Raw genomic sequence first — 21,589 nt, 5'->3', positions numbered from 1 at the left:
CTTGAAGTATACTTAATATGAACTACATCGTGTACTTCTACGTAAAATGTTTCGATTTAGTCCGAAGAAGTATTACATTTGTACACTTTCTTGTACAGTGTAAGTCCATGGTCTGAAATACTTAAATATACTTTAAATAATTAACTACCTAAAATAATAATTACTTAAATAATTACTACCTTTTCCATATATCTACTATTATATATTTATATAAATGTATATGTTATTCTACCTTTTGCTAAGGGTACATTCACTGATTGTTGTTGCAGTTGAGCCAGAGACTATAGAACAGCCAAAACAGGTATTATGAATGAAAGCAAATGACCTCATTTCAACTCTCCAGAAGACAGATCAAACATTGCTCTGTATTACCATGTCAAACATTACTCTATCTTTTCAATCATAGGAAGTTGAACTTGGCACCTTTGAGTCAATAATGGGAACACAATAGTCGTTCTGTCAGACACAATAACCAGTTATTACAATTGCCAGCACTTGCTTATTTTTTCTCCATGGAGATGAAACACATGACAATATTTCAACACAGCCACGCTGCTACTTTGACAGACAAGACTTTTCATGGCATTCTGATGATGATCTTACTGACAGGGTCAATTTATCCACCTAAGTAGCCATGCTGCATTTTTTTTCAATTTACTTTGTAAATTAGTTATCCAATGTACACGGATTGTACCACACTCACAATTAAGGTACCAAACATAAACAAAAAATTGCGAAAAATGAAAGATGTCTGGACACTTTGTGGTCTTTTAATCGCTAAACTTTTGGTCAACAGGCCTTCCATCCCCAGGAGCCTTGTGACTGAACCCTGAGGAAGGTCTGTTGACCAAAAGCTTGGTGATTAAAAGAACACAAAGAGGATCTAAATGTGTGCAGATATTTTTCTTTCATGAATGAATTATCCCAAAATACATTAACAACACCATTGAATGTGCAGCTAGGCCCCTTCTACAAACTAGGTCGTAGCTTGTAGTTTTTTTGTGAAACATTAAGAGCCTGATTCAACTGAGTTCTATTGTGTTGAAAAGTCTGGGTGCTGTATTTGGTAGCTGGGTGATTTCTTGATAGTGGACATCCACGTTTGGGGGCAATTTCTATCCTCATGCTCAAAATATGTAATTAGTTCCACATTATTACCATTTGTTGAAGATGATCACAAAACAAACGTGATTTGTGGCATCCCACTGAAACCATTGATTGCACAGCTGTTCTAGTTTTAGTTGTGCATGATGTGTTTTCTTTTTGCATGCAATACTACCATTATGTTTGCTTTCTTAGGTGTTATTAGTTTACAATAGATGGCTTTTGGTGTTTTTACTAGAAAACGTTGATTGAGCCGAATTTCCACTGAATCCAAAACCTGACTGCCGTTCACTGCTGAAGCTGTCAAGCGATGCCTGTAGTGATGATTACGTGTCGAGTGTTGTGTGTGTTGAGTTTTCTCTGTTGCAGCAACATTTCTTGCAAAAAATCGTTTGTAATCCTATATTTTGTGGCACCACTGTTTGTCCAGGCTGCTGTGTTGTGTTATGATATTCTTTCTGTCGCTTCAGTAGTCTCAATTGTAGCTTGCTTATGGACTGTTCTGTATGTGTTACTGATGGAAAAGTCAAACAAACCTGCAAATCATAGTTTGACCGATTTAAAAAGTAATTGTTGCTGGCATGCTGTTATCTTACTGGTGTGGAATACCAATAGTTCAGTTAAGATGCATTTTCTGTAAATAATTTTTATTAGTGAGCTATCATTTTATTAGTGGACAATTCCATTACACAATACCAGTACACGATACACAATACTATAACAAGGCAGTGTTGGTTTTAATGTCGTACTGTATGACAGTACTCTGATCCCCCAATGATGAGGGTGGTGGTAGTTTTATGTTGTATGACAGTAGCCCCTTAATGCACGCCATACCTCCTGTGGCACGCTGTAATAGACATTGAAAGTTAACGACTATAGTACTACACTACTATGACAGTACACGGGGCCTTAGTAATACATTACGACTTGGTCATTGCCATTCTGGTAACAGCTAATTTATAATGCCATGTCTTAAGGGGGGACTATGCTCCCTCAATGACTTGCATAGCCTAATAATAGTAATCTTATAAATACTCATGATGATTATGGTCATATAGTGTCATGTTGAATGACAGTAGTCTGATTGCCCACAGCCTTGCATAATAATTACAATATTTGCAATAATAACAAGGAGGATGATGAAGCTGATGGTGGTGGTGTTGATGATAGTTTCAAGTTGCATGACAATGCTCGTATGTATCCCCGCTGCCTTGCAGAAGGCCCACGAGGTGCACGAGCAGCAGACGTCCCGTCTGGCGGGGAACCCCGAGTTCTCGGAGCGCGTCAAGCTGCTGGAGAAGGAGGTGGCGTTCTACAAGGAGGAGTCGAGCAAGGCCCAGAAGGAGGTGGAGCGACTCCTGGAGATCCTGAGCGAGGTCGAGACAGAGAAGAACGACAAGGACAAGAAGATAGCAGAACTGGAAAGGTACCGTGGACCACTCGTTACTGCTCTCGGCGGGCTGAAACTAGGAATTATTATTATTATTATAATTATTATAATTATATATTATATTATTATTATTTATTTATTATTATTTTTATTATTATTGTGCCACTTCACTGCTACAATTAGTCATTACTTTCGTTATTCTTATAGATTTGAAAACTAAGGTTGGTAGGATGAAATGGGTCCCCCAAAGAAGCTGGAAGAAGATTTCACATACATGTGGAAGTGCAGTTTTTCAAATGAATGTAGGAGGTCAACTACAGGGGCAATGAGAATTGGTAGACAGGCTTAACTAGTCTGATAAAACAGAAGTTCATATTACAGTTCATTCTATATGTCTGTTCTTAGTCCTCAACCAATGACAGTATTTCAAAATGACAGATATTGTTACAAGAAATAATATAATGATGAGACATTGTGTTATACATTTTTATCAATTTCAACAAGATTTTAGGGTTATTACTGTACATATTTAACTGCAGAAAATTATTATCATATACATAGGCTTATACGTATGTTGATTATTATGTTTGATAATATTGATCACATTGCTGAGTATGCTGTTAACAGGATGTCAAGGGCATTTGAGATTCCCAGGTGGTGGTGAAGGGTATTTAAAAATATATATATATCTATTTTCCCTTTATTTTCCTTTCCCTTAGTTGTTGGATTGGTGTTGGCCTTCATTTGGATTTGTCCAGCAGTATTACAAGTCAGGGTAGCAGAATGCTGTTTCCCTGATTGTCAAACTTGAACACTTATTCAGAGACTCAACAGCACTTAAACTGGTGTCCTGATGAAAAAATCAAATTGCTCTTTTGATCATTGAGAAGTAGGCTAAGTAAAACTGTCTGAGTGCGGACAGCAAGCCTACTGTAGCCAAGTGCTGAGTGCCATTAGCCAGGCCAAGCCCTCCTAGTGACGCAACACCTTCGCCGTTGCTTCTAGTCAGGCCAAGAGCGATGTAAATAGTTTCTGATCTCCGGAAAAATCGGGAACTCCACAAACTTTGTCGGACATCAGTCAACCAGTAGCAAGGGAGGTGGCGGGTAAAAGATGTCGTTAAGGAAGCATTAATTGCTATGCTCTTGGTCAGACCAAGTTTCGAAGAGATTTGAAAGGCTATGATAATCAGGCTGGAGTGCCATTGCCTCTGTCCTTGTCTACCATGCCTAGGCTGTGGCACTGAGAGCAACAGTGGTTATGTTGTTATGTGAACTGAAAGTAAAGTCCACGACACCAAGCTCCCGTTTCTCTTATTTTCATGTGACGTTTCGGGCATCATGTCCTTCATCAGACATATGTCACTCTGCATGAAAGGCATGAAGGGCATAATGCCCGAAACGTGACATTAAAATAAGAGAAATGGGAGCTCGGTGTTGCAGACTTAACTTTCAGTTTTCATGTGATTTTGCTAGTCCTGCACCCAATCTTTTTGAGACGGATGTGCGTGTTTTTCTCTTTTTGACAATTATGTTGTTGTTATGACCGGTGACAGCTGGTTCTATTGATTAAATGTGTGTGCATTTATTCTTCTTGGCCATTGTGCCCACATGTATCTCTTCCTCACTCCTCTCTTGTGTCTTTTTTTGTCCTTTTTCTTCTCTTGCTGTCCGTCCATTCTTCTTGGGCCATTCATTTCTTTTTTTTTCCATTTTGGCCCGCTTCCTTCTCACGTCAACTATTCCATAAATATATCTCCTCTCAATCCCCTTTTCCTCTTTTCCGCTCTCATGCCCCATTTGTCACAATGTCATTGCCAACATCTTCTTTCTTCTCTAACATTGCATTTGCCTTGTTCCTCCACTTTACTGCCACTCTTTACCTTCTCTGCTCTTTCTCACTTTTCTCTCTCTCTCTCTCTCTCTCTCTCTCTCTCTCTCTCTCTCTCTCTCTCTCTCTCTCTCTCTCTCTCTCTCTCTCTCTCTGTCCCACCTCTCTCTCTCTCTCTCTCTCTCTCTCTCTCATACTATTTCTGCTGTCTTTTTCCTCTTGATCGCTTCTGCACTCATACGTTTCTGCGTCCATGATTCCTGGGTACTGCTGTCCCTTCTCGCATACCAGCCTTCCTCCAGCCCCCCTTCACGGTCCTCATGCTCCTCACGCTAGCCTTCCTCATCCTCATCCTCATCCTCATCCCCAGCCTCACTTGCCCAATCCCCCTTACCCTCAGTCCCACCATCCACAACATCCTCAGCCTCCCTCCAACCCTCCGTACCCTCTACATCCACACCCACACCCCCACAGCCCTAACCCCCCAGGTCCTGGCCACGGCCCTGGCCAAGGCCCAGGCTATGGCCCCAACCCTGGAGGGCTTGGTCCCAACCCCAACCCCATCTCCACTACCACCCCCTTCACCACCTCCTCCACCACCTCCACCACGTCTGCCTCCTCCTCCTCCTCTCGCCCCTCCTCCGCCTCCTCCTCTCGTCCCGGTGGCAGAGCCCCCCCTGACCCAGCCCCCTCCGTGTCTGCTGCCTCTCAGCAGATTGGGGGCATGGTATGGGACCTCCTGGGAAAGTGAGTGCTCTGCCCTGGCACACATTAGGCTTGGCTGGCTCAGTCGGCTGCCTTGTCTCTCTCTCTCTCTCTCTCTCTTTCTGTTTGTCTGCTCTCTCTGTCTGTTTGTCTCTGTCTTTAAATCTCTCTCTCTCTCTCTCTCTCTCTCTCTCTCTCTCTCTCTCTCTCTCTCTCTCTCTCTCTCTCTCTCTCTCTCTTTCTGTCTTTTCTGTTCAGTTGTATGTGTTTGTGTGTCCAGGGGCCGTTCACACTGTGATTATTTTTTCACCTCCAGAATAATTGACCCCTTTGCGCAGAGCCTATGTTATAATCTTACTGTCTCCAAAATTGTAATGGCTATGACGTAATCTGTTACTTAAGGCTCTCAGTACTTTCATAGCAATGTTTTTGTGATGCATTTAGTTGAGTATTTTCAGTAAATAGTGAATAGGCCTGCCGGTGACCCTCTACAGATGTTTCTTGCATTCCAAAACCAAAGCATTTACTTACTGCTTCTTGTAGATTTCAAGTGTTTTTTTAAAGTTACAAACAGCCTTATATGTGTATTTAGTTTATATTTGTAATTCAGCTGCTATTCAGCTGGAATTCAGGCTGTGTAGTGTAGAGGCATTTTTCAGAGAAAAAACACATTGTTCCAAAGGTTTACCAGATCTTAACCCAGAGAGTTTTGTAAGTTGTTTTGCACTTTTTCTCAGCTGTGTCATGGCACAGAAGAACAATACAATGCGACTGAATAGTTGTAGTGTGAACTGCCCCTCACCAAAAAAAAATGCCACAATGTTTGCTTGTTTTTCCACGTCTGTTGGAGCTCACAGATCTTTATGTGATTGGGAATACCCTTATTTACTTAGCCTGGAATACCAGTATTTATTCCCGATGATTACTGTATTTGCGCACCTTCGCATACAGATCTGTTCTAATGTGTGTGCTCATCTGTCAAGATTGTGTTTGCTATTTCGTTGAAGTGCGTGCATCTGAAATGAGATAGTGTGCCTTCCGGTGAGCATGTCAGTGTGTGTGTCTGTGCCTGCGGCTGTGCTAGGGTCGGCATGGATATTGTCTTTTTCTCTTTTTTCTCTTCTCTTCATTCATTTATTTCCTTAATGCCTATTTGCATTTAAAAATGAGGAATCTACCTTGACGTGTCTGTCTTTCCTGTAACATTAAGTCATGTTAAACTCGTCAGAGGTTCATTCCTTATATTTTCAAGTCGAAACCGTTCAAACGGTTTTCATCTCTGCATTTAATGTGTCTACATTTGGCCACAGTGAAAACACACCCACTGTAGTTCAATAAGCTGACAGATCCACAAAAGTTTATTTTTTGCCACTAATTTGACAAATATGTTACAACTGACTTTTATGGTGTGTCTTCACATTAATGTTTTAACTTTTTATTTGTTTCAATCATTTTCATTTATGTGAGAGAATGTGCTTCATACAGACATCCACTATCTCACACATTCCGACACTCAGCCAAACGCACACCCACCCGCACACACACACACACACACACACACACACACACACACACACACACACACACACACACACACACACACACACACACACCCGCACACACACACACACACACACACACACACACACACACACACACACACACACACACACACACACACACACACACACACACACACACACACACACACACACACACACACAAATAAATATTCACACAAAATAAATATTATGTGTATTTTGGGCTTCAGTTTGTTCATGCTTTATTGATGTTTACGCTGTTCGTTTGTCTTGTACACAGACGCTGTCCCACCCAGTAACATCCCCACCCATACAGCCCATTCCACTCATGTCAGCTCTAACCAGCTCCCTCCCCATCATTTCCCCTTTCAGTGCCTCCACAACCCTTCCCAAGTCATCTCCACACTCCTGTCTGTCTCTACCACCAAACACTACTACCAACACAATGCCTGGTACTCTCACGTGTGTTCTGCTTTCACTACTACGACTATTACTACTACTACTACTACTACTACTACTACTATTACTACTCCTGCTACTACGTACTACTACAACAACTTCTGCTACGACTATTACAACTACGTCTATTGCTACTACTACCACTACTACTGTCCCCTAGCACTAGCTTGCTCCCAATCTTGCCAAGTTAACCCCCGAAATGGCCCCTATTCCCTCGAGCGCTCTGTTGTAACCTGCATGGGCCCCCCATGCTGCAATATCACAAGTGATGAGGAGATCAGGAAATGTAGGGTGTTGGTGTCCTTAGATTAAGCTTCATCCCAACCCCCTCTTACCCTCTCTTTTCCTCTGCTGCCCTGTACCCGCTACCCTACCCCCTCTTTCCCCTTTACCTCCTTATAGACCTACCCCTCTACCCTTGTGTACTTCCTGTCTCCACCTCTATACTACCTTGTTGTGTGCTATAGAAGCATTAGTGCTAGTCTGGTGTTAACCCTTCCCTTCCTGGTTTGTTCGGTTATGATAGACAGTCAGTGTTTCCCAATGTCCAATGATCTAGCCTTGCTAGGACGTGAAACGCCCAGTGATTGGATACTCTTTGGTGAACTCCACGAAGTATCCAATCACTGGGCGTTTCACGTCCTAGCAAGGACATTGGGAGACAGCCGATATGACCTAGGGTGACCATCTGTTCGGATTTCGTCATTCAAGTTCCGTTTTTATGTCCTGTTTACGACGTCAGAATGTCCCATCACATGATCTAACCTGCACTCCTCGCAAGTGCTTGTGGATGGATTGTGGGATGCACGTCACATCGGTAACAGGTCGTAAAAACCTGAACGTGAATGGTGAAATCCGGACAGATTGTCACCCCTAGTTTGATCCCTCTTATCTCTATTTGCCCCTTCTTGTGATGATATGATACCCCCTCTGCAACCCCTGGAAGTGACCCCTCTCCCCCCTCCCAGATGTGCCTCTCTTGTGCCCCTGCTTCCTCCCCTTCTCCCTGGCACACTTGCGGCCTGGTGCGGCTGGCTGGTTCCCCCTGGTTCTGCATGTTGGCAGTGCACCCTTGCACTCCTCACAGGCTCCACCACGATGTCTGTGTGTTGTGGAGAAGTGCGATGCCTTCCTCTTCAGATGAGCCGTTTGTGCATCCTGCATTGGCTGCTGTTGCTCAGATGGGGTGCAGGGGAGGGGTAGGGTGCAGGGGGATGGTGCTAGTGTGACTTTATAATCTGTTCCCGAATGGATTTATTGTTCATTTTGGGTTAGATGGATTGTAAACCATAGCTCTCTCTGGTTCTGTTTCTTTCCGTGCTGTGCTTTGTGGGTGAACTCTAATGTGTGCCCCTGTGGTTTTCCTCCTTCTTTATCTCCTTCCTCTTCCACTTCCTGGTCCTGTGGCTACTTCCTGCTCCGCCCCCTTCTTTTCCTTTTCCTCTTCCTGTTGCTCCTGCTCTGCTTTATTTCCTGTTTCCTGCCTGCAGCCTCGCCCCCAGGTAAGTGGAGGCTCAGCAGGGGCGCCCCGCCCCACCTGCCTTAAGCTAGCCTGTAGTTCATTTCTCAAAGTCATATTTGCTAACTAAGTTAGTGATTTAGTTGTAGTGCAATTGCCAACCAACTATGGTCCTAACTGGTGAGCAGATATGATGTCAGGAAATGTAGCCCTGGTTAGCAATGCCAAGCCTGTCCCTATCCTCACCCCCTCTTCCTGACTCTCATCAAACCCTTGTGCTTTATATATGTGTGTCTATTGTACTGTATGTTACTGGTTGCTCGTCATCAGTGTTCATTAAATCACCAAGTCTGGTTGGAGTCTCACACAAGCACATGTTGTACTGGGCTCTTGTGTGTAGGATGTTACTAAATTAGTTTGTGTCTGAAAAATGTCCAGATCTCCATTTTATTTATTTCATTTACTTTTTTGTGCTTGTTTTTGTTTTGTGCTTTTCACTGACTGTCTCTTGTAAGTTCTGTTTGAATGTCATTAGATCAGTGTGAATTTGGTTGTGCGTCCCATAAGTGGCATTTAAATATTGTGGTGATATTTCTTGTGTTGAATGTTGTGTATGTCTCATAACAAATGAATGTATAACTAGTTCCAGCAGTACTAGCAGAGGAAATTTATGAAAAAAACATCTGTAGAATAGATTAGTAATGAATAGAATAGAATAGAATCAAATAGAACATGTATTTGTCACCGCACATACACATACTGTAGTAAGCCACTTTGAATAAAACTGTGTGCCAAATGTAATGTAAGGTAAATGCAATGTAAAGTAGTATAATACACACTATACTGTACATGCAGTACGTAGAGAGTGACTAAAAGCATCTCTAGCTGGCAATTCAGCTGTAGTAATGCAATGTAATCTAAGGTTAGTGCAGTAGGCTACAATGATGAAGTCGTATGCGCAGTATAATGAATAAAGATGTGCTGAGTAGCGTGTCTTCCCTGTCTCCCCTGCTGAAGGCAAACCAAGGACCAAAGCAAAAAGGGCCCAAACATTAAACTGGGCACCACAGGGGACAAGAAGGATGCACGAAAGGACAACCCCATGGACAACCCAAAGGTGTGTGTGTGTGTGTGTGTGTGTGTGTGTGTGTGTGTGTGTGTGTGTGTGTGTGTGTGTGTGTGTGTGTGTGTGTGTGTGTGTGTGTGTGTGTGTGTGTGTGTGTGTGTGTGTGTGTGTGTGTGTGTGTGTGTGTGTGTGTGCGTTGGTATGGCAGTGGGGATAATTTTGGAGGGAACACATGGATTTTCTTATAATCTTTGAAGGTTCACAGCCAACAGTGCACTAAAATATTCTGGTCAGCCAACCAGAACTTTACACGATGTTTGAATTATAAAGCTGCCTATATTATACAATATACATTGTACAACAGAGATTTGCACACATGGCGTATAGAGTACTACAGAGTAGCATGAGCAACCACTGGTTTGTCTTATACTCTGTGTGTGTGTATGTGTCTGTGTGCGTGTCCCTGCATGTGTGTGTGTGTGTGTGTGTGTGTGTGTGTGTGTGTGTGTGTGTGTGTGTGTGTGTGTGTGTGTGTGTGTGTGTGTGTGTGTGTGTGTGTGTGTGTGTGTGTGTGTGTGTGTGTGTGTGTGTGTGTGTGTTCATCCGTGTGTGTGTGTATAAGATGGAGGAGCTGATGAATGTGCTGGAGAAGACAAGACAGGAGCTGGACGCCACCAAACAGCGTCTGTCCTCCTCGCAGCAGTCGCTCTCCGAGAGGGACGGACACCTCACCAACATGCGTCAGGAGCGGCGCAAACACCTAGAAGAGATCCTGGAGATGAAGTGAGCAGCAGCACACTACGTTTCCTTAAAATATATTATGAGATATTAGGATGGATAGCTTTTATGTCTTTATTTTCACTGGGCAGTGGGAGTGGCAGGAAAGGGGTACTGTATGTGAGAGAGAGCGCGATGGAGAAAGATTGGGAAATGATCGCGGGTCGAACTGGAAGTTATGGTCTGGTGCTTTCATATGCAGATATTTTTAATCCGTTTATGTATAAACGCGACATGTGGATAATATTAATAACTCCATTGTGACAGGTGTGTTTTAGCTCCCTAAATGGGATAGTTTGAAAACTGGAGTTTTGAAATGCGCAGTGTAAACGAGAGACCTAAACCAATGCGTTTTTTAATATCAACATATGTGTGAACAGCTTCATAGCCTTATCTCTCTATTCCTCTTGAGAAGAACATGGAGAGCAGGGGTATTCAATTAAAAGTCACGAGGGCCAGTTTTTCAAATTCCCTCCAGTGAAGGGGCTCAACATAGAATCTGTATAACTGCGAGCAGCACGGTGTCTGAGGTTAGGGTGCGAAACAAGCGGATAGCTTTCCAGACAGAACAGATATTCGCTTCTCTATTTCTTAGTAGCCTTAGGATGGTCTATTTATGACACTGTTTTAGATAAGATTTCACTCTCATGTGAATGCATAGTAGAGATATCCCCAACCGGAAGTGTTAGTGATCGGAAATTATACACGGCCACAGATAGCACACACATTTGTTTTCATTTTGTTCTGACCTTATGGGGGGCCAGAACATTGCCATCCAAGGGCCGCATCTGGCCCCAGGGTCTCCATTTGAATAGCCCTGCTGTAGAGTGTCCAATTAGGTTTGATTAAAGGTGTTCTACGCAATATGTTTTCAGGTTATTGAATTAACATAGCAAGTCGGTAGAGGCCTACAGGTACGTCATGCTCATCAAAAGGTTAATGTATGTTATGTATCTCTGACGCTTGTGCTGGGACACGTTTGACAACAAGCCTCAGCTGCTGAACATTTTTGGCTGTGAACATTTGAAGTAATCCTACCCTGAAGAGGTAGAAGGTACATAGCGTTGCTTTAAAATTTTGAAATGCCATTTGAACCTGTTCCGCATTATTGCTAATGAAGTGTCCTGCATTTTTAAAAGACCTGATCCTTTCAAATCGCACCATAGGATGGTTACTTCGACTAATGAATATAACAGTGGGATCAAATAAGAAATGAATGACAAGAGTGGACAGAAATGCTAAGCGACAAACAGTACATATACCAAAAGATGATTTGACCTCACAAAGCCTTGAATATTCAAAAATTGTTCTGTATTACTGATTTGATGTATTGATGGACGCTTATAAGATGAGTGCTTTTCTACCTGTGGTCAAAATACATGCATCAAATCTGTGTCTTGCCTTGTCCCCAAGGCGTGTCTTTGTCTTGTATGTGTCCCCAAGCTGTCGTTATGGTCATGTGTGTTCCGCACGTGTCGTTCCTGTGTTGCTGATGGCGAAGGTTCACCTTGAGCATGTTGGGTTACCGTGGGAACGTGTGTTCTGTCTCCGCAGGCAACAGGCTCTGCTGGCAGCCATCAGTGAGAAGGATGCCAACATTGCTCTGTTGGAGCTCTCGGCCTCCAACAAGAAGAAGACGCAAGACGAGGTGCTCTCGCTCAAGAGGGAGAAAGACAAGCTCATGCATCAGCTCAAACAGCAGGTGCTGTAGGCCTACATGTGCATAAGCTGTGAAAATAACAAATGTTATATCAGTGTCACTTCAATACACACACTCTCAGAAATATAGGTACAGAACTCATCGCTGTGTTGCGGGACCTTCAAGGGGAGTACCATTGTGTTGCTTGATTTGTATCCCAAAGAAGAGGCGCGGTCAGTTTCCTGCAATGTCGACCAATGGGCATCTGTCACCTCTTTTTTGAGGTACCACCCAAGCGACACAATGGTACTCCCCTTGAGGGTACTGCCACAGCGACGAGTTCTGTACCTTTATTTCTGAGAGTGCAGAGTAGAGCCAATGCTATGGCCAACACAGAATTAATTCTACAACATGTATTGTGTATTAATGGGCCTCTGTTATAACCTTATTAACACCAAAATGGTAATGACCAGGTATTAATCAGTTACTCAAGACTCTGCATTGTCATAATAATGTTGTTATGATGTACAGTAGTTGAGTGTTTTCATCAAAGAGTGAATCGATGGGCCCATCTGCAGAAAAGCTATGAGCTATTTGCCCATCTGCCAAAAGCTATTCACTGTATTATGTAAGCTTACCTAACCTAAGGCTTAATACTCCACGTTTAACTGGGCCGTGTCACAAATTTAGAGATGCATTGTTTTTATTAACTTTGTGAAATTAATTATTAACTATGTAGCACATTGCCATTGTAGAGCACGTTAGAAGTCTCATGTGTAGCTAATACATACATAGTAACCCCATAAAGCCTCTTAAATTGACAATGAAAATGTTTATTTTGCTTCACAGACCCAGAGCAGAATGAAGCTGATAGCTGATAATTACGAGGATGACCACTACCACCCCCACCCTCCACATCACATGCAGCCCCAGCCACCACACCCTCAACCTGGACCGCCTCAGCCAGGCTACCCCCAGCAACACCCCCAGCACCCACAACACCCCCAGCACCCACAACATCCACAACACCCCCAACACGCGCCCCAGACTCCCTACCCCCATGCCCCTCACCCCCAACACCCGCAGCCCCCTCAGCTCCAGCACCCGCACCCCCAGGGCCCCCAGCCCCAGTACCCTCCCCACCCCCAGCATCCACAGCACCCCCAGGCGCCCCCGCAACACTCACAGCACGGGCACCGTGGCCAGGTCCCCCATCACCAGCACCAGCACCATCCTCATCACCCAATGCCCCCTCAGCAGCAGCCACAGCAGCAGCCCCGCAGCCAGCAGCACCCTCAACAATCCCAACATCCCCAACACGCCCAACACTCCCAGCACCCCCATGGCCCCCCTCCCCAGCAGCAACCGCCCCACATGGGCCACCCGCACCCCCAACAGCACCCCCAACAGCATCCACAACAGCACCCACAACAGCATCCTCAACAACACCCCCAGCCACACCCACAGCAGCACCCACAGCAGCACCCACACCACCCGCCCCACGGCGCACCCCCACATGGGCAGCACCCCCGGCACCCGGCACCCCACCACCGAGGGCCTGGTCGCGGGCCCCCCCATGGACACCGCCCTTCCCCAGACCAGGTGGGTAACCCACTACTTCCCTCCCTCCCTCCCTCCTCCACCAAACCCCTAAACAGATTGTTCCAGTCAGTTCACTGAAAGTGCTGATCCACAGGTCGATCGGTTCATAAGTGAAATAGTCACCTGTGGTGAGTTCACAGGCACAAGGAAAGAACTGCAGGACATGTGCCAGAGATTCTAAGAGTATAATTATCCAGTCTGTCCTCATGTACTTTGTGAGTCCACTTTGTCGGCCTCTGCTTTACTTTCACAGTGATACCTCCTGCGTGTGTATGTGTAACCTGTATTGTGTGTCAGTGTCTTTTTGGCTGAAGCATTTCCTTTCTGGTTTAAACACAACTAACTTTGCTAACCAAGACTTGTGGTTGGGACTTTAGCTCAAGTGCAACCACCACATGTCTGCTACGTACTGTATGTGACATTCTTGGAGGAAGTGTAGTAGATGGCCCGTCCCAATGATGCACATGATTAGACAACCCTAACCCTAATGCTACTGTAACTCTACTGTAACCTTAAGAAACTAGAACCACCTTGGTGAAAACTGGTTGCTTACAACATAACTCTTTTGTAGTCAATTGACATGTTTTTCGTGCCCACCAGAAACTTTTTTGTGCGCACCAAAAACGTTCTGGTGCCCAGCAGAAACCGCACGAGAACGTTTCTGGTGGGCAGGAGAAACACATACGTAGATATTATTTTTACTTTCACTTGTCATTTTACGGGCTCCACACAATTGTCATCTTTCATCTGTGAAACTTCAGAGATTCCTCCGCACTGTTCACCTGGATTAGACTCTGCTGCTCTCACCTGTCAGACGTGAGATATCTGTGTGCTTTTTCGGTAACACTTTATTTTAGGGACACATCTATTCGCACTAATACATACAATGTCCCTGTATAAGTAACTTGTAAGGCATGTACAAGGCAAAATCAGACATTTGTTAGGCATGTATTCGCAAATGTCTTGTTCATGCACAATAAGGGATTTATTACCATTTTAACCTTAGTAAGGACCTAGTAGGCCTTAGCATTTGCTTAGCACATGCCTTACAAGTGACTTATGCAAGCATTAACATTGTATGTATTAGTGCTAATAGATGTATCCCTAAAATAAAGTGTTACCGCTTTTTCTTCTATTCCTCTTTGATCTCTGGTCTAACCAAGCTCTGTCCTTCTGTCATTTTCCCTCCTCCTGCACCCCCCGCTGCTCTGTCCACTTGGCTTTACACTGACCCGCTGCAATACTACTATTAACGCCCACAGGATGATGAAGAAGGCATTTGGGCATAACCATTTCCAAAACCAAAGCTCTTATGTTATTTTGTTGGGGTGAGTGACTTTGCATGAGTTAACCTTTACCGTATATGAGCATTTGGCTCTGTACAAAGATGCAAGCACCATAACAGCCACAGTTGATAAAGTGACAGACACAATTTAGTCACAATTGCTATTCTGTCCTTCAAAGCAAAAAAGGCAGTGAATACTGAGAAAAATGACTTTAAAATGGTCCTGTTGTCCAGCCTACGTAAGTAGTATTAGGTAGATTATGGAGATGTGGCAGTTTTGTTACTTTATATTGCCACATACTTTGCAGACCAATCATTTTAGTTAAATTTATATTTTGATATGTTTGTCATTAAAATCATAATAACTGATTTTCCACAAGAATGCAGTTACTGCCTTTTTGCTTTGTTGGTGTAGTATAGAGCAAAAGTGTTTTCTTTTTCTGCAGTCATTTCTACTAGTTCTTTGTGTCTAAATCAGATTCGCACACGACCTGTACAGATGATTCCGTCACTACTGGAGGAGAAGAGCCATGCCATGATGCTGAAACAACACACTGTCCATCTGACCAGACAACACCTGACCAGAACCAGAACTTACCTTCAATCTGTTGTTGACTTCACTGACACGGGCGGCCATTTTGTCTCGTTTGAGTTGCGGGGGTGGAGACACGTGAGAGAGAGAGCCAAGCGAAGAGACTGACAGCTGAGCAGGTAAGGCTGGGCTTAAACTACATGACTTGAAAATAGTATCCGATTTTGACATCGGGTTGTGCCACTATATAAAGAGAATCGCAACTGACAATCTTCATTCATAAACACGGACACGATACCCGAAAGTACAAAGCCTTCTTTATTCAGGTCATTGATTTGAACTCTACTTCAATTCACTCAGATCATTTCCTCTTTGTGTTGTCAACAGGTGACTGGGGCTAAAGACGGCGGCAGGAGTACCGTAGACCATAGATGGTGTGTGGACCTGTACACATGGGCATGTCATCTATCTCCACATACTGACAATGTGTGGCAGCGGGAAACAATGTTCTCCTCTGCCCAGACAAGCCAGGCAAATTGGCTATGCTGGAGAAGCAAGAACCTCCATGAGGGATCATTGTATCTTGTTCTTTGTGGTGGACTGATGATATCTATCAAGTGACCAACGTAGCTGTAGACTACTAGACAAGCTGCTGGCTTCTCTTTGCTGCCTGCCTGCCTGCCTGCCTGCTCCTGCGTCTGTCTTGTTCTGCTCTGCTCCGCTCCGCTCTGTTCAGCTCATCCTGCGTGAACTGATCTGACCTGACCTGAACGTGATTCTGCTCATATACTATCTGCCTGGCTCCATCCCTCTCACTGACGCTCACTTGGTACTCCCCAGGTGGAGGCGGACCCCATGTTCAACCACTGCACGGCTTTGGAACATGTTGCTCCTGCTCCCTTTTTGATTGGCCAAAACGTGCAACGTTCCTAAACGTTTGGAAACGTTTTTGTGCGTCTTGGACATGGGGTGAAGGCCCCCCGACCGCCCCCTCACTGACGCTCACTTGGCACTGCCCAGTTGGGGAATAAGGCCACTCCCACCTAGGGCCTCTCCATATGGCTCCTCCCATAGCTGGTGGTTAATCACACCCACTCACCTACAATTCTTGATCTGGTTGCACTGCCGCTAGCTTTCGCCCTAATTTTACCTTTGCAATGTTGGCTGCCAAGATTTTTGCCCTTGTATCAATTCAGTCTTTACTTTCAGCTTTTTGTGTTATATCATGATTTTGTTGTGATTGAAATGTGAAGTGGAAGCCTGCCAGACAAATTGTTCATGAAAACATTGTTTTTAACAGCTTTCTCCTATCATGCAGTATACATTACATATCAGGGAAGAAACAGTCTGGCATTCTGCCTCCTAATGGCCTCCCTCCAGGGGACACCCTCCTGTCACAAACGCCTGACAGGCAGAATCTCCCAGCACAATCTCCCAGCCATGGGCGAGGGAACTCCAGCCAAGGTCGAGGGAACCCCAGCCAAGCAGGGCAAGGGCGAATAAACCCCAAGGGCAATAGAACCCTAGTCAAGGCCAGCGGAACCCTAGCCATGGGCACAGGGTTCCCAGTCAAGGACAAAGGCATGGAGGGCTCTGGGTGTATGGCAAATGTACGGTCTACTACTCCATACAGCACATGTTCTTACATAAGTTCTGCCTTCTGAAGCATTTGACCTCTATGCAGTCTTCAGAGGTGTTTTTCTGTTACCCGACTGAGAGATTAAAAAACAAAAAAGTCAAGAGAGTTTATTTTGATGCATGTATGTACGGTATGTGCGTGTGTGCAGCATAGGCCATTCAGTCAATCGAGTCGTAGTCAAACCTGGTCAGTTTTGGACTTTCTTGGAGCTCCTCTACAGAGTGTGTTTTGGTTTGGCAGATCTCTTGCACCTATGCACCTCTTCTCCCTAATCAAGGGTCTATTTCCAATGGTGCTTCAACTGGTGCTCCAACATGCATACATGAAGGGATCTTTGGCCTCTCTGTACCCACTCCTCTAGGTGTATTGTCTTCTTGTCTCATCAGTGTGATCAGACAGACAGTCAAGACGGCAGTAAAACAGAACCCATCAAAAAGAACCATGAACAAACAAACAAAATCCCAGTTAACTCACATTTTTTGGTCTGGTTCTTTAACTATAGCACAGGTCATCTTCCTGGAAATTAAGTTGTTAAATTTGGGTGATGGATATATTATTTTAATACTTCAGGATCAGCTCTCTTAAGAGGATCTACGTATCTGCTCTATATGGTGTGTGTGTGTGTGTGCTTGTGCTTGTGCGTGTGCGTGTGCGTGTGTGTGTGTGTGTGTGTGTGTGTGTGTGCGCGTGCGTGCGTGCGTGCGTGCGTGCGTGCGTGCGTGCGTGCGTGCGTGCGTGCGTGTGTGTGTGTGTGTGTGTGTGTGTGTCATTGGCTCTTGAGCCAGTAGTGTGGGTCAGTCCCCACAGTGAAACGACCAAGTGATACCCCTCAGCCTTCTCATTTGTTTTCGTCAGCTCATCCCGAGCTGTTGCACTGAACCTACCGTAACTTTTATCTCTGTGACTCCATAGTGTCCCTTTGAACTTGGTGGCTTGTGCCTCAATACATTATATATATACTATACATATATAAATATAGGCCTACATAGATAAATATAAATATATGAATATATATTAAAAATAGATATATATTAATTTTAAAAAACGTGTCTTTGCGTGCTCAGAAAATAGTGACTTAAAATATTTAGAATGAGATTTTTACGTTTCTGTGTGGCCCTCAGTATTCTAGTCCTTAACTTTAAGATTTCTGTTTTGCCGAAGAGAGAGAGATAGACAGAGAGTGAGTGTTTTATTTTTTGGTTCCTCATTTTTCCTTATTGATCTGTCTCTGAGCGGGAAGGGGATCGAAGGAGAAGGCCCAATTCCACGAAGTTTTGGCCAATGGACCCTAATTCAATTAGAATGGAATTCCTCTTAAGTTTTAATGTTGTAGAAATACTGTATATCTTGCAGTGCAGGCATGTACGTTTCACAGGTACACGCCAAGTTGCAATGTTCAGTGATCAGGCCAAACAAATCAACCCAAACAAAGAAGCTCCGCTCTGCTTCCAGTATACTCCCCATATCCTCCAGGATACTCTATCTTTCTCATCCCTGACACATAGGGGGACTAAATGTGTGGCTGAATTACAAAAAGATTTCTATCTGGTATGACCAATGTAATGCTGGTGAAGTTAAAGCAATTCAGAAGGGTTGAGTCAAAATGGTCTCTCTTTTCTCTGAAGGACCAATGCAATGCTGCTTGAGATTTCAGTTGCTATTCAGCTGGCGTCTTTCTCAGCTGGCGTCATTCTCTGTATGACCAATGCAATGCTGCTTGTGCTTGGGTTGCAGTCCAGTAAGGTTAAGTTTAAACAGTCTCTATCTCTGTATGACCACCACTGCAATGCTGCCAAGGGTTGCATTGAGTTAGTCATTGAGTTGCATCGAGTTAGTCATTGCCAAGACTTTATTGTAAATGTACAGTATGATGCCACCAACAGATCAGAGAACACAATCATACACTGGTGAGCAAGCCGTTCCATCGGTACGTTGGACGTCTCAACACCTTTGGTCACTGAGGCATTGCCTACTGTTCTCCTCTGACCTTGTTGGTTTGTTTGTTTGTTTGTAATTGTCTCTACTGTTCCTCTCCACTGTTGTGAGTTTTTTTGTGTGTGTGGACCATGTCTGGGTGTTTTTTTTCTAGACTAGAGCACCAGGAAAAATTGTTGATAAAAAAGAAAAGAAAAGAAAAAAGATAAACAGACAATTAGACTGTTAGTGCTTCTTCTCCTTTTTCTCTTGAAGGCCCTTCAGATCAGAAGGGTGGTTTGCTCTTCCATGTTCACTGGTGTTGTGACCGTTGTAAATGAAGAGTTCTTGTACCACTGTGAAAAGCCCCTTTGTTTTCTGTCGGGTGGATGTGTTTAAATCAAACTATGTCTGTCTGTCTGTCTGTTCGTGATCTTCAGTGAGCGTTGCGAATGAGAACCCCGACCCCACCCACTCCCTGCCCCTGGACAGTGTCATTTGTTTTGATGTTTTTTTTGTGCTTCTATGTTGGGTCAGTTAGTTGAAGTCAGTAGCATGTCTGCAAGTTAGGCAATGGTAAGAAGACAAGAGGAACACCCAAATTCTTCACTTACATAAAACGGAGGAGGACAGATACATTTGTTTTATTTTGGGGTTTTCTTCTCCTCTCTTTTCTCGTTCAGGTCCTTTACCACGTAATACTTGAAGTAGGAGGACTCTCTTCTCTCCTACCCAGAGGTTATTAATGTGTATGTCGTGTGGCTAGAAGGAAAAAGGAATAAAAACATACAGTTTTGTGCTGATGATAATGATGCATGATCATTTTTACTTCATGTGCCAACTGAACTAATATCACAAGTAATGCGAGCAACAATTTCGAAATACTGTCTTGGCCTCTATGCAGAGCGTTGTATCTCAGTGTGGTTCCTTGTGTTGAGAAAAAAAAAGATGGAGGAGGGTGCTAATCGACTATCTTAAAGTGTGTTTGTGAATTCAATCTGACACTATGAAAATGGAATACCACACTATGGAGCATTCCACTTTTTTTAAAACAAGAGCTCGGAATTTATTAACAGTTGCAAGTTACGGTTTACTAATCGGGGGGTGGGGTGGGGGCTTAGTAAAATGTCAAATTCTTGGCCATAGGATGACAAGAATTCATGTCGCAAAAAGGCCATGTGGTATGGATAACAGGTGATATGGATACCATGTGAAAATAATATACAATGTCATCAAAAAAGCTTGTGATTCTTCCTGTATGTTTGATTCTATTTCCTGGTTGCTTTTTTGTTTTCATCAATGATGTCAAAAATGCAAACCTCTGGAAGAAGCAAACACTGTGACCAATGCAAGGATTTTTTTTTTTTGGTTTACACTTACATAAAAAAAGAATTTTTTAATATATGTTTCTCTTTTTTCTATTTTTGTTATTTCTATAGTTTTACGCATTTGAATATGTATGTATGAGATTGTAATATTTGTAAATGTAAATGTTTTTTCTTTTCTTTTTTGCGTTGTACAGTAATGATTTAAAATATTCTGAGTTTAAATGTGAGTGTCCAGCATGCTGAATGATTTACATGTGTGAACGCGGGGTTGAAAAAAAAAAAAACAGTCCCATGGTGCATCAGTCCTCATTACAGTAACATGCATCTGCATTGTGCTGGTGTGATGTGTTTGGGAGTCCTCTCCTGTCGTAGACCCATTCTGTAGGTGGACAACCTGTGCGTCTGTCTGTCTGTCTGTTTGTTTGGGTTTTTTATGAAAGTGAGTTTGCATGTTTCTGGGGTGTTGTTCAGCAAGCTGGAATATGATTCACCAGTGCATGAGTTTAATCAGTGTGTGTGTGTGTGTGTGTGTGTGCGTGTGCGTGTGGACAACAGTGTGTGTATTATTAGTGTACGTATGGATAACTGATGAGCGGCTGAAACTCTCCCATCACAAACCAGGTTGAGGGAGGGAGAGTTGGGGCTCATTTGAAATCCGTCAACTGGTTATTGACTGGTTTAATGAAATCTTGTGCATTCTGATCATCGAATGGAGACGTTATTTGGGACCCACTCATGTGGGTCATCTGAGAAAAAAAGTCACTATTTAGTGTTCAGAATGTATTGTTTGAAACTATATTTAACCTGATCACACCGATCTGTCGATTAAAAGGTGCAGGACATTAACAAAAACTGTGCAAAATAGAAAGAAAAATGTGTGCAAACTTACAGTAACACAACGAGGATTTAAGTGTGCAGACATTTTTCTTTCTATGAAGCCATTCACTAACCTGTCAGGATTTCAAACACGCCCTTTGGAGCGATACTATTCAGCATGGGTAATGTGTGTTATGTTTGGTGTTTGCAAGCTCAATGAGGCTGTCTCCATGGACACCTAACCCCAATCCTCCCCCTCCACCCCAACCCCACTCTGGTGTTTGCTATTGTATGTGTTCTATCAGAATATTACTGAGTGTTGGCCAGCTTGTTTATATCCATTCAATAAAGGTGATTTTTTTTTCGGAAGTAAGTGTTTACTGTATTTTGGAAGTTCAGTCTCTGCGAAAACCATGACCTTGTAATGCACTCACCAACATTTCTGAATTCTAAGAGTGTTTCTTGTGGCATTTTGCAGACATGTCACATTCACCATTTCCCTA

The 21,589-nt window shown here is 43.6% G+C and overlaps 1 protein-coding gene across 1 annotated transcript in view; it reads left to right on the top strand.

Annotated features, from left to right (window-relative positions):
- Positions 1 to 14,861, top strand: part of erc2 (ELKS/RAB6-interacting/CAST family member 2) — an 81,372-nt gene extending 66,511 nt beyond the window's left edge. Inside the window, exons 13-21 of the mRNA XM_063216505.1 lie at positions 2,322 to 2,530; positions 4,627 to 4,655; positions 4,978 to 5,071; positions 8,520 to 8,531; positions 9,506 to 9,605; positions 10,177 to 10,337; positions 11,886 to 12,033; positions 12,820 to 13,572; positions 14,835 to 14,861. Coding sequence (XP_063072575.1) covers positions 2,322 to 2,530; positions 4,627 to 4,655; positions 4,978 to 5,071; positions 8,520 to 8,531; positions 9,506 to 9,605; positions 10,177 to 10,337; positions 11,886 to 12,033; positions 12,820 to 13,572; positions 14,835 to 14,861 — 1,533 coding nt within the window. The remainder of the gene's footprint in view (positions 1 to 2,321; positions 2,531 to 4,626; positions 4,656 to 4,977; positions 5,072 to 8,519; positions 8,532 to 9,505; positions 9,606 to 10,176; positions 10,338 to 11,885; positions 12,034 to 12,819; positions 13,573 to 14,834) is intronic.
- Positions 14,862 to 21,589: the final 6,728 nt, after the last annotated feature.

This window comes from Engraulis encrasicolus, chromosome 14 (assembly GCF_034702125.1).
Source record: "Engraulis encrasicolus isolate BLACKSEA-1 chromosome 14, IST_EnEncr_1.0, whole genome shotgun sequence".
Classification (NCBI taxonomy): Eukaryota; Metazoa; Chordata; class Actinopteri; order Clupeiformes; family Engraulidae; genus Engraulis; species Engraulis encrasicolus.
This window is presented reverse-complemented; position numbering and strand designations above follow the sequence as displayed.